The 18,013-nt window shown below is 40.5% G+C and overlaps 1 protein-coding gene across 2 annotated transcripts in view; it reads left to right on the top strand.

Moving 5' to 3' along the window:
* The window catches only part of ANKFY1 (ankyrin repeat and FYVE domain containing 1), an 89,967-nt gene that overhangs the window by 8,384 nt on the left and 63,570 nt on the right, over positions 1 to 18,013 (top strand). For both annotated transcript variants that reach the window (XM_046674255.1, XM_046674257.1), the window contains exon 2: positions 13,889 to 14,081. In XM_046674255.1, coding sequence (XP_046530211.1) covers positions 13,889 to 14,081 — 193 coding nt within the window. The remainder of the gene's footprint in view (positions 1 to 13,888; positions 14,082 to 18,013) is intronic.

Here is an 18,013-nt window from a genome sequence, read left to right on the forward strand (position 1 = left end):
AAAGAGAAATTAAGAATACAATCCCATCTACAATTGCAACAAAAATAATAAAATACCTAGGAATAAATTTAACCGAAGAGGTGAAAGACCTGTACACTGAAAATTATAAAACATTGTTGAAAGAAATAGAAGACACAAGAAATGGAAAGATATTCAGTGCTCATGGATTGGAAGAATTAACGTAGTTAAAATGTCCATACTTCCTAAAGCAATCTACAGATTCAATGAATCCCTATCAAATTTCCAATGACGTTTTTCACAGAAATAGAGCAAAGAATCCTAAAATTTATATAGAACAACAGAAGACCCTGAATAGCCAAAGGAATCCTGAGAAAAAAAGGACAAAGCTGGAGACATCACTCCCTCATTTCAAAATATACTACAAAGCTATAGTAACCAAAACAGCATGGTACTGGCAGAAAAAGAGATACACAGGTCAGTGGAACAGAATCAAGAGCCCAGAAATAGAGGGCCAGCCCGGTGGCGCAGCGGTTAAGTGCACACATTCTGCTTTGGTGACCTGGGGTTCACCGGTTCGGATCCTGGGTGCAGACATGGCACCGCTTGGCAAGCCATGCTGTGATAGGTGTCCCACATATAAAGTAGAGGAAGATGGGCACAGATGTGAGCTCAGGGCCAGTCTTCCTCAGCAAAAAGAGGAGGTTTGGCAGCAGATATTAGCTCAGGGCAAATCTTCCTCAAAAAAAAAAAAAGAGTCCAGAAAGAAACCCACACATCTCTGCACAGCTAATTTTCAACAAGGGAGCCAAGAACACACAGTGGAGAAAGGAAAGTCTCCTCAATAAGTGGTATTAGGAAAACTGACAGGCCAATGCAAAATAATGAAAATAGACCATTATCTTAAACCATATACAGAAATTCACTAAAAGTGAATTAAAGACTTGAACATAAGACCTGAAACCATAAAATTTCCAGAAGAAAACATAGGCAGTACACTCTTCAACATCGGCCTTAGCAGTGTTTTTTCAAATACCACGTCTGACCAGGCAAGGGAAACAATAGACAAAATAGGCAAATGGGACTACATCAAACTAAAAGGCTGCACAGCAAAGGAAACCATCAACAAAGTGAAAAGACAACCTAACAATTGGGAGAAGATATTTGCAAACCATATATATGATAAAGGGTTAATATCCAAAATATATAAAGAACTCATACATGTCAGCAACAAAAAACTAACAACCCAATTAAAAAATGGGCAAAAGATCTGAACAGACGTTTCTCTGAAGAAGATATACAGATGGCCAACAGGCACATGCAAAGATGCTCAACATCACTAATTTATTAGGGAAATACAAATCAAAACCACAATGAGATATCACATCATGCCCATCTGAATGGCTGTAATTAACAAAACAAGAAATAACAAGTGTTGGAGAGGATATGGAGAAAAGGGAGCTCTCATACACTGCTGGTGGGAATGCAAACTGGTGCGGCCACTGTGGAAAACAGTATGGGGATTTCTCAAAAAATTAAGAATAGAACTACTATGTGATCCAGCTATTCCACTGCTGAATATTTATCCAAAGAACATGAAAACACAAACCCCTGTGTTCATTGCAGCATTATTCACAATAGCCAAGACTTGGAAACAACATAAGTGCCCCTCAAGGAATGAATGGATAATGAAGATATGGTATATATACACAGTGTAATATTACTCAGACATAAAAAGATGAAGTCTTGCCATTTGCGACAACATGGATGGACTCTGAGGGTATTATGCTAAGTGAAATAAGTCAAAGGGAGAAAGTCAAATACCGTATGACCTCACTCATAAATAGAAGGTTAAAACGACAACAACAAGAACAAACACATAGATGCAGAGGTTAGACTGATGGTTACCAGAGGGGAAGCGGGGAGGGAAGACGGTGAAAGGGGTGACTGGGCACGTGTATGATGATGGATGGTAATTAGTCTTTGGGTGGTGATCACGATGTAACCTACACAGAAATTGAAATATAATGATGTACACCTGAAATTTATATAATGTTATAAACCGATGTTACCTCAATTAAAAAACCCTTGGGTCCAGTCCTGTGGCATAGTGGATAAGTTTGGTGTTCCCTGCTTTGGCAGCCTGGGTTGACAGGTTTGGATCCCTGGTGCAGACCTTCAACCATGCTGGGGTGGTCACCCACATATAAAATAGAGGAAGATTGGCAATAGATGTTAGCTCAGGGCTAATCTTCCTCAGCAAAAAATAAAAATAAAAAAAAAATCCTTAATCACATCTGCAGAAAGTTACCCCCGTAATGTAACTTTCACAGGTTCCAGGGATTAGGACATGGATATTATGATGGGCATTTTTCAGCCTGCCACAGTAGGCAGTATTATGTAATTTGACCTATTAAGTCATAATATTTCCAAAATTTCTGCATTTGTTTGCAGTTTCTGAATGCTCAAAAACCATGCTACACAGTTCAAAGTACTGCTGATGAAATACAGGAATAAATAAGACATCTCCTGCCCTCAAGAAACTTCTTAGAGGAGCCAGAATGCCACAGTCAGAAACTTGTACTTTTGCAGACAGTGGGGACCCGGCTGAAGTTGTTTGGTTAATTGAGCTGAGTTTTAGGAAGATTAATGATGGTGTGCATAGAATAGAATGGGGAGTGGAAGGATGAGAAGGGTGACTGGTTACATGTGTGTGAATGATGCTAAGGCCTCGGAGATACGTTAGTGTGATGGTGTTCAGAAAGCAAAAGATATCAAGGTGCATCCCAGAGGGAGTGTGTCTTTAGCTTTATTGAGGCGTAATTGACAAACAATAAAATTCAATTTTGACTTGTCAGTTGAGAGAGATTTACAGTAGTGTAACCATCACCACAATCATGATATGGAACATTTCTGTAATCTTAAAAAGTTCCCTTGAACTCCTTTGCAGTCAGTCCCATTCTTCTGGGATTGAAGACCACTGATCTGCTTTCCATCACAGTGGTTTGCCTTCTCTACAGTTTCTCATGGAGTTATACAGTATTGGTCTTTTGTGTCTGGCTTCTTTGCCTTAGCTTATTGCTTTTGAGATACTATGTTGCCTGTATCAGTAGTCTGTTCCTTTTCATGGCCAAGTAGTATTCTATTATACATACATATATATATGTGTGTATATATATATATATATATATATATACTATAATTTGTGTCCATTCACCAGTTGAAAATTTGGGTTGTTTCGAATTTTTATGGACATATGTTTTCATTTCTCTTGGTACGTGAAAATGGAATCGTTGAGTCATGAAGCGAATGTGTAACTAAGAAACTATTGAACTGTTTTCCACAGTGGCTGTGCCATTTTGCATTCCCACTAGCAATGTATGAGGGTTCAAGTTCTCTACACCTTTGCCAACATTTTAATTTTAGCTATTCTAGTGAGTGTAGTAGTATCTCATTGTGGTTCTAATTTGCATTTACTTAATAATTAATGATGTGCACCTTTTTTTGTGCTTATTTGCCATGCATTTAACTTGTTTGGTGAACTGTTCGAATTTTTGGTCCTTTTTTTATTGGGTTGTCTGATTATTATTGAGTTGTAAGAGTTCTTAATATAGCCTGGATACAAGTCCTTTGTTGGGGATATGTTTTGCAAATATTTTCTCCTTGTTTGTGGCTTGCCTATTCATTTTCTGTGTGTTTTGAAGAACAATTTTTAAAATTTGATAATGTCCAATTTAGCCTTTTTTTTTTTTTGCTGAGGAAGACTAGCCCTAAGCTAACATCCATGCCAATCTTCCTCCGCTTTATATGTGGGTCGCCGCCACAGCATGGTGAGTGGTGTGGGTTTGTGCCCAGGATCCAAACCTGTGAACCTGAGCTGCCAAAGCAGATCATGCTGAACTTAACCACTATGCCATGGAGCTGGCCCCATCTCTATTTTTTTCTTTTATAATTTTTTTTTTTTGCCCAGTTTAAGAAATCTTTGCCTCATCTGAGACCACTAATATTTTTTTCTGTTTTAGTCTAGAAGTTTTATAGTGTTAACTCTTACATTTTGGTCTGCGATACATTTTGAATTAACATTTGTATATAGTGTGGTGTAAGAGTTGGGGTTCACTTCCTTCCGTGTGGATACTCATTTGTCCAGTCCCCCATCCTTTCCTCATTGAAGTGCCTTGGCACTGTTGTCAAACCATTTGGCTATATATGTGTAGGTCTATTTCTGGATTCCATTATGTGCCATTGCTCTGAATGTCTGTCTTGATCACAATGTGATATTTTCTCATTTACTATAGCTTTGTAACAAGTCTTAAAATCAAGTCATGTAAGTGCTACACCTTTCTTATATTTTTCCCCAAAATTGTTTTGGCTTCTAGGTACTTTGCATTTCCATATACATTTTAGAATCATCTTGTTAAGTTTACAAAAAAAATCTGAAAATTTTGTTCTAATGGTTTGGAATTGTAGATCAATTTGGAGAGAACTGACGACAATATTGAGCCTTCCAGTCCATGAGCGTGGTATAACTCTCCATCTGTTTAGGTTGTCTTTAATTTCTGTCAGCAATGTTTCAGAGTTTTCAGTGTGCAGGTCTTGCGCATTGTTCTTAAATTTATCTCTAAGTATTTTATGTCTTCGCTATGCTGTTATAAGTGGATTATCACAGCCTATATACATAGATAACCCAGAGCTTTCAAATCAGGACAACAGTTGAAATGGAAGTAGGAAGTGGAGTTTGATTTTGGACGTGTTGAGTTTGTAGTAGCAGTGGGTTATCCTGCCAGCAGGAGCTGTTGAGAGAGATTTGGAGCCATTCGCATAGAGGTGACGGTAGAGTACGGGTGTGCATGAGACTGCCCAGAAAGAAAGTCTAGGAAAAGTTTACTTCTAGGTCTGAAGCTTGTGCGATGCTTTCCTTTTCGAGAGTGGGTAGTCAGAGTAGACCTTAAAGTTATCTGTAAGAAAGGGAGGAGAAACCCTAGAGTACAGAGTTAGGAAGCTGAAGACAAAAGAATTTCAAGAAGAATGGGCTAATTGAGAAGTGGACACTGCACAGAGGTTGAGGACCTTGAAGGGTAAGGAAAGATGATCACCCACTTCAATTGGGTGATTGGATCATTGTGGCTGAGGTCGCTCTATTAGAGTGGTGTGCGTAGAAGCCAAATTTCAAAAGATTCGGGAGGTAAGGAAGGAAGCAGTGAGCAGAGACGCTCTTCAGAAATTGGTGGAGAAGGAAAAGAGCGTGATAGACTAGGCATCAAGAGTGTAACAATATGGAAATATTTGTTTGGGAGGGGGATGCAGTGAGCATGTTTACAAGGGTCAGCTGGTGAGCTTGGAGAGAAGGATGTCTTCAAGATGTGAGGGCTTAGTGGCACCGAATTTGGTAAGGGGAAAGGAGAGGATATGGAGTTCGAGGCATTTGGGATGAATTAACTGCTTTCTTCCCTTTTCACTTGGCTCTTGCCATCATTTCAGTATACTGAGTCTTTAAAAATCACCTGGTTCAGGGGCTGGCCGGTGATGTAACACTCTGCTTCCGCGGCCTGGGGTTTGCAGGTTTGGATCCCAGGTACGGACCTACGTACCACTGGTCAAACTGTGCTGTGGTGGCATCCCACATACAAAACAGAGGAAGACTGGCACAGATGTTAGCTCAGGGCCACTCTTCCTCACTGAAAAAAAAAATCACCTAGAACAGGGGTTTGATAAACTATGGTCCGTTGGTAAATCTGACCAGAGATTTGTTCTTGTACAGCCCTTGAGCTAAGAATTATATATATATATATTTTTCTTCAACCATTTAAAAAAAATATAAGGAAGATTATGTGAAAATTATATTTCATACAATTTTCAGTGCCCATAAGTAGATTTTTGAGGGGAACAGCCCCTCTCATTTATTTATTGTCAGAGCAGAGGTGAATAGTTGCCGTAGAGACTCTGTGGCCCATAAAGCCTGAAACACTTACCATCTGGCCCTTCACAGAAGAAGTCGGCCAACTCCTGGCCCAGATGGAAGAGTCTTACAAGGATCAGAGTTGATTCCTTTTCTGAGTCCCATGACTTGCTGAAGAAGTTTTCTGGTTGTTTCTTTTTTTTCAGTAGCTATTGGTCTCTCTGTTTTAGGCTATTCATAGTGAATGCAGATTTCTTCTTGTCTCAAGCATCCTTAGTTAAGTCAAGACTAATGAACTGTGAGAAGGCTCATCAGAATGTCTGACCTGAGACCACAGTGGTGAAGAGCACATGGGTGTTATTTGGGAAGAAACATGAAAATTAGAATGCAAGCTGCTGACATTCTTCACTGATACTTTGCATAGCTCTTTTGGTGAAACTATAGGTTTTATCTGTTATATTTCTAGGCTTATTTTTCAAAAGTAAAGTTGGAGGAAAAGAAAGAAGAACCACAGGTGAAAACTAGCCACTTGGTAAAAAGTACTAGCAGTAGTAAACCTTTAAGCCAGACACTGTTCTAGATGATTTAACCTATCTTGACTCAATTACTCCTCCATAACACTCTGAGATGCTGTTATTATTGCCACTTTCCACGTGAGGAAAGCAAAGCACAGAGGAGTAGGTAACTTGCCCAAGGTCACGCAGCTAGTGAGTGGGCGAGCTGGGATTCCAGTCCAGTCAAGTGAGGCTCCAGAGTGCACGCTGTTAAAGACTATGCTGTGTGGCCTTTCTAAGAATTGTCATAATAGCTAACATTTATCGACTGCTTACTGCAGGGCAGGTACTCTCCTAAGGCCATTGTCTGTATTACACATTTAATGTTTACAGCATCCTTCCAGATGAGGCGACTGAGGCACTTGCCTAACGTGTCACAGCTAGAAAATGTGGGCCGGGATTCGATCCCAGTCAGTCCAGCTCCAGAGCCTGCCCACTTCACCACTGCACTGTGCTGTAGATTGGCCCTCCATTATTGCTCAAAATGGCCATTTCATACTTTTTCCTGTAGGAACTCTACAGCTTGGTAGGCTTCAGGACACACTTGCATTGCTGTTTCAAGCAGGCAGTATTCCCCATAGAATAACATCCCGGGTGGGTGCTGTCTCCATTACACCGTGAAGTGCTGTGGCAATTGCAGGACCCCTGGTAGGCACACTTGTGATGCAGGTTTCCCCCTACAAAAGATACTGGGCAGAGGAGCATCTGTGATTGCCAGAACAAGAACCCTAAATCATCCTAATTGCCTCTTCTCCTAATGGCTTCTTCCCCAGTCATAACCTTTGTAGTATATGTCTTGTGTCAATGTTCAGGCTGCAGCTAAAAATTTGAGTCAGGAATTCTGAGGAGAGACTAGAGCTATTGCTGTAGATTTTGGAATTATATGTGTATAACTGATGTCCAAAGAAATTTACGGGGATTCCTTGAGAAGATGATTGAAACCGAACTTTTAGGATCTCATTTTATGGGGTAGATAAAGGAGTCCACAACTTTCTGCTCTTGAAGGCAAGTGTCCTCGTAATTCCCCCACATAAATCAGTGTCCAGATTCTTTATGACTGTTAGTTTTATTGTGGCCCCTTCTGTTTGTGCATTCCTCGTAGATTCTGCTTTGCTTCTACGTTCGATACTGTTTGGTGCTACATTATTTGTTTAGAAAAGGTGCAAGTTAGACGGCCCTTTTAAGAAACCCAAAGAGGCAGCTCCTAATCTATTATAGTTCTTAGTGCATAGTGGGTGCTTCGTAAATACTTGCAGATTGATAGTTTAAGTGAAATGAAAATGCAGTTATTTGCTGATGCTATGGTCTTGATGGGAGGGAGCTCTTGAGGAGCAAAATTCTTAGGTTGGCTGGAAAATAGTGTAATTGAAACCTAGGTTAAAGGTTTCAGTTTGCTTTGCGGAAGAAAAATCTGCAACCCATAGCCATAGGCCTTGGAAAACCTGGCAGCTGTCTCTTGGGCAAGTGGGATGTACCCGTAACCACCAGGGTGAACTAGTAGGGCGAGGCAGCCTCCGGCCGTCCTTTCAGTCGACTCGGGCAGAGGCAGTGGAGTGGCCGGCATCTTTGCCAGTGAGCTCTCGAAGGACTAAGCTAGGCCTTGTCTTCTAATTGGTTGTATTTCTCATAGAGCCAAGTGTTATGTCTGTTGCACAAACCTGTTCACTGATACTAGTTTAAAAGGAGAATCTGACCAAGAAAGTAAAAGACTGAAGCCTTTTCCTTGCCTGTTCTGGGCCCAATATGCTACAAACACTTACAGGCTTTATTTACATCTTTTGAAGTAAAACACCACTTTTCCAGCACGTCTTTCCTTGCACTGGCTTAAGCCAGGTGATCTTGCTTCATGCTCTGTTTGTGTCCCTTGTCAGAGTGCTGTCAGGTTTTAGTGAATTGTCTTGTTTATTTGCCTATCTTCTCCATGGCCCTGTAACTTTGTAAAAAACATGTGCCAAGATGCTGTTCTTTACTTTGACACTGGCACTGCGTAGGTGCTTAATAAACTTTTAGTCAATGACTAGGTTATACGGTTGTCTTCTTTTTTTGTTTTTTTGAGGAAGATTAGCCCTGAGTTAACATCTGCTGCCAATCCTCCTCTTTTTGCTGAGGAAGACTGGCCCTGAGCTCACATCTATGCCCATCTTCCTCTACTTTCTATGTGGGACGCCTACCACAGCATGGCTTGCCAAGCGGTGCCATGTCTGCACCTGGGATCCGAACCGGCAAACCCGGGGCCACTGAAGCAGAACGTGTGCACTTAACTGCTGTGCCACCGGGCTGGCCCCTGCAGTTGTCTTCTTAAGGGATGAAAATCTTTGAACAAGTCAACGAATGCACAAAAAGAATTGCAGTTCAGTTGGTCTTCTATCCAAACAGTGGCCTTCCCAGCGCAGTCTAACTGTGTGTGACTGGGGGAGGTGTGCGCTGGGGGCTGAACTTTTCTCCAGGGCAAATCTTTAAATTTGCTGTTTTAAAAATATACTTTTACCAACCTCACCCCAGATCTGCTGAATCTGGATGCATGCTCTCTAGTTCAAACTGCCTAAGTGATTCTCCCGCAGTCAGCCTGGGAGTAATGTCGTCGAGCGGGGGCTGAGAGGCAAGAGGTGGGTAGGCTGCTTGGTCGTCGGCTTGTCCCCTGTCTGCCTTCAGATTCATTGTCTGAGGCTTGAACTAAAGGAGATAGTCTTTGGGCTCCTTCCCTCCTAACATCTTGTGATATATAAAAGTCCTTACATGTGGGTATTAGAAAAGTATTTATTTTTCCTCATAATTGTAATTATTTTTCATAATCTTTAAAACTTGTATTTAGACAATATATTTGCTTTATTAGTGCACATAGATTAAAATTCAAGTAATATTGTAAGACTTATAACAAAGGATAAATTTGCCGCCTCTCAGTCCTGCTCCTCAGACTACTTTCCACTCTTCTCTGTTTACCTCTAAGTGATAATGCTTATAATACCGTTTCTAGATTGATCAACTGTAGATGTTGACTGACTTTTTGCTGTAGTAGATTAGGAGTTGCTTCTTTGAGAGTTTGTTTTTGTTTTTGCCTGAGGAAGATTCACCCTGAGCTGACATCTGTGCCAGTCTTCCTCTATTTTGTATTTGGATTGCCACCACAGCATGGCCGCCAACGAGTGGCATAGGTCTGCGCCCAGGAACCGACCCCAGGCTGTTGAAGTGGAGTGTGCCAAACTTAACCACTTGGCCACAGGGCCAGCCCCTGAGAGTTTTTTAAAGGACCACCTAACTTTCACCTCTTCCAAATGAATAATAGGGTTTTTAAAGCATGTTAGGCTTCGCATTTTGGTTTGGGAATTGTCAGTGCAGACTAGCTGTATGAGGTGACACAATGTTTTAAAGTAGCTAGTTCAGCGTTTACCAGTGTCTCCATTCTGGTTTTACTTTTGTTCTTCGCCTCATACTTCTGATAATGTTCTGTTAATTTACCGTGACTTTAATTGATCAACCTTAGTTCCCAGGTCAGTAAAACATTTGAATCCCATTCTCCTTTCCATGACTCCATAAAAAATGTTGTGTAAATTGTTATAATAGTTTAAACTGTTTATCTAGTAATTATGTGATTGTGGAATGCAAGGAGGGTGGAGGAAATACAATTTTGAGTGCATATACAGTGACGCTTTCTGTCATTTAATTCTCACAGCAGCACTGAGAAGTAGATTTTCCCCCTTACTTTACAAATAAGGAATCTGAAGCTCAGAGAGACAAACTTGCCCATCGTCCCAAGGCTAGTTACTAAAAGGGTTTAGATCTCCATCAGTTTGACTGAAGAACCCACTACAGATATATATTGTTTTTTTTAAAACTTTTTAATTGAAGCATAAGATCTGTGCAGAAAAGAGAAAACCCTAAGTGTAGAGCTCAGTGAATTATCAAAATGAAGCATGCCTGTAACCACTCCTAAGTTAAACAACAAAAAAGGATGTTAGCAGCACCCCAGAGGGCTCCCTCATGTTCCCTCCCAGTTACCACTCCCTGCCGTTCCTCCAGAGATAACCGTTGTTGTCATCTCTGACACTGCAGATTCATTCTGCTACAGGTGATAGCAGTTTTTGAACAAAATTTGATGTTACTCTTAATTGTATGTCCTTTTACATTTTGTTACTATACCTAGAAATTCAGCGCCATTTTTCTTTAAAGAAGCCAATCACTTCCATTTCTTTCTTTACAGGAGAAAAAGAGTATCAATTTTGTACCTTCATATGAACTTATTGTTTTGTGTTAAATGCTTCCTCTTTAAGGTGAATAATCGCAATTTCTTTGATTTTTAGTCTGAGTCACTGTGAAGAGCTTTTTAAAACCAGTGACCTCTGTACATTTTCACACCAGAATAAAAGCATAGAGCTGGGTCCTACCTAAGGGGTTTTGTGTAATTGTAAATGCTACTTGCTGAGACTTAAAAAAAATTATAATAGGATTGTTGTAAATTCTCTTTTCCTGTAGCCAGTGTTTTTAAAAGCAATATTTGGTTTAAATATTAGTAGGCCAAGTAATTGGAATATTTTGAAAAAAGTGTTATGGGAATTCTCATCTGATATGTAACTCATGGACACAGTGTCAGTTTAGCAGCGGTGAGCAGATTTCCGTCTTGCAAGTGCCTCCCACTCTGTTTTCCTGGGAATACTGGTTTACACCTGAGACACATCCAGTTTTTTTGACTCCAGGTAGTTATTTAACGTGAATCCTCTAGAAGAGGAGAAAAAAGTTTCCTACTACATGTATGAAGAAGATAATCTATTAGTATTTAAACAAATTTCTCCTAAAATACTTTTTCTAATTATGAAAGCAGAACAGATTTGTTATAGAATACCAGAAATGTGCAGAAAAGTACAATGATGAAAAATTTCCATAATCCCCCCTCTCAGTGAGACCTGCTGATATTTTGTGGTATTTACTCTGTCTTTTTACTCATATATTTATAATAAATTTGAATATTTATAATAAAATTGAAATTGTAAAGTATATTTAGTTTCATAGCCTGCTTTTTTCTGTTAAAGTTTATTCCTTGAATATGCATATTTAGTGTTACATATTTCTTTGCAAACATTAATAGTTGCATAATAACTTCAAACTCATGTATCACTTAGTTTATTTAACCGTTCCTGTGTTTTTGAACCAGTTTTGATTGTCTCCATGTTTATAAAGAATTAGCTACTGGGCAGTGGGTGGAGGAGGCGTGAAGTTGAGGAGAGGAAAGAAATCCTCTTGGATAAAACTCGATCTTGTTGAATTGAATTGATCAAATGTTTAGTTAGTGTCTGTGTGTCAGGCCCTGTGATGGGCTCTCAGACGCAGATGTGCATCACTGGAGATGAGATATGACGAGTGAGGGTCTGAAGTAAAGTCATAGTGGAGAGGGGGTTACAGAAGATAGGAAGGATTCCCAGAGATGTTTAAGTGGGAAAGTGAGTTTTTGAGCTGGGGTAGGGTTGGGGCCATGTGAGTGCGTGGGAGACATCTGAGATTATCCCTACATGTCCTTTTCGGGTAAATGGATAGATGGTAGTGTCATTTTATTAGTATAGGGACCATACAAGGGAAGAGCAGATTTGCTTGAAGTTTGGTTTTGGGCATAGTGAATTTGAGGTGCCTGTGGGCCACTGGGGAGCAATGTCTGTTGAGCAGATGCATAGATGAAGCTAGAAAGAGAGACCTGGACTAAAGAGATGGATCTATGGATCATTTGCACCTAGATTGTGGTATCAAACACAGACCAAAGACCTAGTGGAGCTGCCTTGGGAGGTCATACAGTTGAGAAGAGGGTGAAGGATAGCACTGTGGGAATTGTCAGTGGTCAAGGCTTGGGAGGGATGCAGAGAGGTATCTGAAAGAGACAGAGAACCAGAATCTGAGAGGGTGGCATTGTGGTTACTGAAAGAAGAGAAGAAAAGAGGGATGGACACCTGTATCCATGAGGAGAACCTCTGGCAAGTGTCTGTTGCATTTGACAGTTAGAAGGTCATTGGTGAGAAGAGTTTCAAGGCAGTGCTGGGGACAGAAGGAGAGAATGACAGGGGAACAGTGGGTGAGGAACTGGTGTGTGGTAGCTAAAGATGGAAGGGCAGAGGTTGTCAGATGTGGTGTGGCAGGAGATTTTGTTTTAATAGAGACTTGAACAGGCTTATGTGCTGACCAAAAGGACCTAGTTGAAAGAGATTGAAGTTGCTGGAGAAGGGATGGTTGGTGATAAAGCGAGACACCTGAGGAGAGTGGTTTGTTTGGAGCATGGTTGGAGGGATTAAACTTGGACAGGAGGGGCTACTTTCTCTGAGAAAGCATGAGGTCGGTAGGAGTGTTTGCTGGTACAGTGGGAATTGTTGGCAGTAGCTCAGTTTTCTCCAAACATTGGCTGAGAATGAGGCAGATTGGGTGGGAGATGGGCTTGAGGACAGTGTCTGGATTTGGACCATCTATACTGGGGAGTGGAAGGGTGAAGGGACCCAGGCCCACAGGATGACTATAGAGGCACTGTGGTTCTGTAATTAGAGACCTTGACTTACAGAGGTACTAATTTGCATGGTTGCCTGAATCCTCACCAAGCTTCTAGAGCCCAGGTAAAGGAGGAGAGAAGTTTCTTGACTATTTACTTCCTCAGGGAAGCCTTCCTTGACGTCCTAAATTAAATTTATTCTGGCTTCTCATAGCTCTGTTATTTCCTTCTAGTACTCCTTAGAGTTGTAGCTTTGCATTTGACTGTTGGAACTGTTATTAAAAAAGTTTGCTTTCCCTAGTAACTAAAAGCTCTGAGGAAAGATATGTCTGATTGTGCTTACCATTGTGTAGTGTCTGGCACCTAGTAGACACTGGCTAAGTGTTTGTTGAATTTAATCAATCAAATACAGTGGTTGTCAACCATTTTAATCTGCCCCAGCACACCTGTGGGACATGACTTGCTTCCGTCTGACCCTTTCCTGAAGGAGAGCAGGTGTCAGGTAGTGTGAGGTAGTGGTTAATAGATCACAGGCCCCGGAATGAGAATGCCTGGGCTCATATGCCAATGCCACCTCTCACCAGCATTGCGACCTTGGGCAAATTCTCTGTGCCCCAGTGTCGTCCTCTGTAAAGTGTGGCTAGTGCCTACTTCATAGGGTTGTCATGAAACTTGCATGAGAGAATTCACAGAAAGCTTTTAGAATAGCATGTGACATGTAAAAGTTATTACTTTTGAAAAAACTAGCATCTTATGTGTATCTGCTCATTGTTATTTATTGAATATTGATCTTCAGGGAAACTCAGAAGAGAAATCCCTGGACTATGATGGTCTTTTTGACCCAGTGACCCAGTGGCATCCTGAAACAAAGCCATTTTTAGTCCCATGGGACTATCACTAAGAAATAGTGGAAATGTCATGTGTCTGGTCATTTTCATAGCCATTTTGCGAGGAGGAGAGATTCGTGAATGCCATCTGCTTTACACCTGCCATGGTAAATTTGAGTCTTTTTTTCCCTTGCAGAGGAGGTGGCCAAGTTGGAGAAGCACTTGATGCTTCTCCGACAAGAGTATGTCAAGCTGCAGAAGAAACTGGCAGAGACAGAGAAGAGATGCTCTCTTTTGGCCGCGCAAACAAACAAGGAAAGCAGCAGTGAGTCCTTCATCAGCCGCCTGCTGATGATCGTGGCCGACCTCTATGAGAAGGAGCAGTACAGGTGAGCTCCACACAGGGCCAGTTTGGGGAAGCAAGCCCTTTTCCTTATTCCCAGGCCACGTTGCACCTTCTCCTCTCTTACTGACTTTCTTCCCAAGCTTCTTTCTTTCTAATCAGGATATTAGCAAACCTTTAGTCTCTAGAATATAAGCTCCTGGAGGGAAGATTTTTGTCACTTGTTCCCTGCTTATCTTTAGCACAGAATGTAGGAGTCATGGTTATAGGATCGCTAATGCAGATGGGAATTAGCTTACATGGCCAGGGCTTCGGAGGGAGAGGCCACTTTCTCTTGGGATAGTCAAGGAAGGAGTCTTGGAACTAGTGGACAGTATCATATGATGGCTGAGGGTGGACTCTGGAGCCACACAGCCTGTGTTAGAAGCTCAGCTGGCCACTTACTGGCTGAGGGACCTGCAATTATGTGACGTGCCTCAGGTTCCTCATCTGTAAAATGGGGATAATAGTACTACTACTTACCTCAAGGTTGTTGTGAGGATTAAATTAAAACGTGTCTTGAGTACTTGGAACAGAGGTTGGCACATAGTAAGTATAAGTACCCAGTTGTTAGCTGTTGTTATTAAGTGAGTTTTGAGGTAAAATGTTAAAAGCTGGGTAGGGTTTAATAGATAAAGACAATGCTATTGCGAATAGGGAGTGACCGAGAATAGGCTGAAACGTGGGAATGTGCAGAGGATTTAGAGGACAGTGAGGGGCCTATTTTAGGGTACAAGTTCATGTAGGGGAGCACTGGGAGAGGTGGGAAAGATAGGGTGGATTGCACTGGGATGCCAGGGTGAAGAACTGGGATGTGACCCTCTAGGAAGTGTGGAACAGAGTGTTTTTGAGTTGTAGGACTGTCATAACTGAAGTGGTGTTTTAGGAAGATTAACCTGCTAACATTATATGGGCAAAATTATACAGACAAGAGAGCAGGGGAGCAGCTGTGATGTTGCAAATAGTCCAGACCAGAATGATGGAGGACTGAATTGGATGATGGCAGTGGATATAGAAAAGAAACATGGGTGTGAATGTGCATCAGAGGAAGGATTTGGCTACTACAGAGATGGATAATTGGACTAGATAAGACTTAGTAAAATTTCAAAATAAATTACGACGTTTAAAATAGATCAGACTGGGGGCCGGCCCCATGGCCAAATGGTTAAGTTCACGCGCTCTGCTGCGGCGGCCCAGGGTTTCGCCAGTTCAAATCCTGGGTGCAGATATGGCACCACTCATCAGGCCATGCTGAGGTGGCGTCCCACATGCTGCAACTAGAAGGACTCACAACTAAAAATGCACAACTATGTACTGGGGGGATTTGGGAGAAAAAGGAAAAATAAAATTTAAAAAAAAAAAATTTTTTTTTAAATAGTATTTTTATGAGTATCTCAGTAACTGGAGTAACTAAAGAGTCGGTGTTAAAATGTTTAAACTGAGAAATGTTGAAGACATTGATACATTTATTTTTACTTAAGTTCAAGAGAAGGTGTTGTCCCATACGATAGTTAAAAATGATTGTTATATGGGGGCTGGCCCCGTGGCCGAGTGGTTAAGGTCGCGCGCTCCGCTGCAGGCGGCCCAGTGTTTCGTTAGTTCGAATCCTGGGCGCGGACATGGCACTGCTCATCAGACCACGCTGAGGCAGCGTCCCACATGCCACAACTAGAAGAACCCACAACGAAGAATACACAACTATGTACCGGGGGGCTTTGGGGAGAAAAAGGAAAAAATAAAATCTTTAAAAAAAAAAAAAAATGATTGTTATATGTAGTTAGTTACTGCATTCATTCTTTTAGCAACCAAGCTTATATTTTTTCCTCTTAAAATGTTTGATTGAGAAACTCTAGTAAGAAGCTCTTTATTTATGCCTCCTCTCCAGTAACAACATCCTAGTATTCATATTTTAAAAGGAAATGTTGGGGCTGGCCCAGTGGTGTAGTGGTTAAGTACTCGCGCTCTGCTTTGGCAGCCTGGGGTTCACAGGTTCGGATCCTGGGCATAGACCTATACATCACTCATTAAGCCATTCTGTGGTGAGGAAGATTGGCACAGATGTTAGCTCAGGGACAATCTTCCTCAAGCAAAAAGAGGGAGATTGGCAACAGATGTTAGCTCAGGGTCAATCTTCCTCACCAAAAATAAAAAGTAAATACTCTTTAATTGACTCAAATGAAGTTTTAAAAAAATTACTAGCCTCCTAATTGTTTTTACACAGAGTCTTCATAGAATTGATTTGTCCATTTTTGAAATTGTTTTTTTTGGTGAGGAAGCTTCACTCTGAGCTAACGTCTGTTGCCAATCTTCCTCTTTTTTTTACTTAAGGAAGATTAACCTAAGCTAACATCTGTGCCTGTCTTCCTCTATTTTGTATATGGGTCGCCACCACAACATGGCTTGATGAGTGGTGTAGGTCTGCGCCTGGGATCTGAACCTGTGAACCCGAGCTGCTGAAGCAGACGCACCGGATTTAACCACTAAGCTCCATGGGGCTGGCCCCGAGTTGTGTTTTTAAAAATTATTATTATTAGAAATTATTCATGAAGTCCTTATCTTTTTACCCTTTGGTATGATAGACTACAAAAGAAAAAAAATTTTCACCTGACATCTATGAATAGTAGGAATTTTATATAAAACTTCATTTTTATAATTTTGTGGCTAAAAGTCAGACTTGTGGCTGAGACAGTAAACACTGAATATTCATTTAAGTTATTAGAATACTTTATAAATAAATTTAGAGTTTAGAAATTATTTGTGCTTTGTAAATAGCCAGCTTCCTGTTTTCGTTAAATTTTTTTATCATACAATATAATTTGAGACAGAGTTTTATGTTGTTTTAAAAAGAATATCAATTTTATTTCTTCTTTATTAATTGATTAATAATGTTCTACTTTGTTAACAGTAGTTTGTAATAATTTGAAATAATAAGTACCTTATTATTCTTCTGATTTAACATAATTAGTTGCACCTTGGTCTTTAATAGAACTGGAATTGTTGATATGCTTACGTATTATAAAGTGTGTTCCGGACAGTGCTTTTGTGGGGTAAAATGTGACTGCATCGAGCCTTATATAGAAACAGTATTCTGTTTGGGTCTCCTTTTAAGTGGATGAGTTAATTCATGTAACAGTTATTTTTTTTTCGTGTAATAGTTTTTGTGTGTTTAGTTTCTAAAGGCTTTCCAGCTTAAATTGTTTTAAAGGGAAGTATGCAAATAAGAAAACAAAAATACAAGCAGGATGATGCTAATTAATGACTTTGGATCGCTGCCACCATAGCCATATGGCACATACATGCTTGTGTCAGTCCAGAGGGTCATCCTTAGGTTTTTGTTAACTGCCCATATGCTTTCTTCCCTTAGCATTTGATGTTTCAGAGTTAAAGGTAAATAACTATTTGGAAAGCTCCTTTCATAAAATATGTCATAAATATGGAAATGTTTGAAAAGAAGATTTCTTCCATTTCTTAATAAATGGTTGAGTAAAAAGTGGCCAATAGTAAGTCTGAATGTTTCTGGTGAGAACAGGAGTCCGGATATTGGGTTTCATATTCTTGACTGCTTTGTCAACGCTTATTTGTTCATAATTTTTCTGTTTAAACTTGCTTGAGCCTTAATATGGTGTGCAGCACAGGAGCGCTGTACTTTCAGAGCTGTAATCACAATCTTTAAGCTTCTGTCTTTCTCTCCCCTGTGGTTTATCTTGATTTATTCTGCATAAAACTTCTTCAACTTTTTATATGGATATTAATCATCCTATTTAACTTGTAGGTTCGCCACCATAAGAATCTCATTAGGGGATGTCTTTGAAAGCAGAACACCCCATGTGAACTAAAGCCAGAAGTTAGAAATAGAAAACACGTCTAGAGCAACATCTTATAAACGTGCCCCATCAGAATTCAGTGCTGTGATTTTTCTTTTTCTTTTGCAGATGCATG

The sequence above is a fragment of the Equus quagga genome, chromosome 11 (genome assembly GCF_021613505.1).
Source record: "Equus quagga isolate Etosha38 chromosome 11, UCLA_HA_Equagga_1.0, whole genome shotgun sequence".
Taxonomy (NCBI): Eukaryota; Metazoa; Chordata; class Mammalia; order Perissodactyla; family Equidae; genus Equus; species Equus quagga.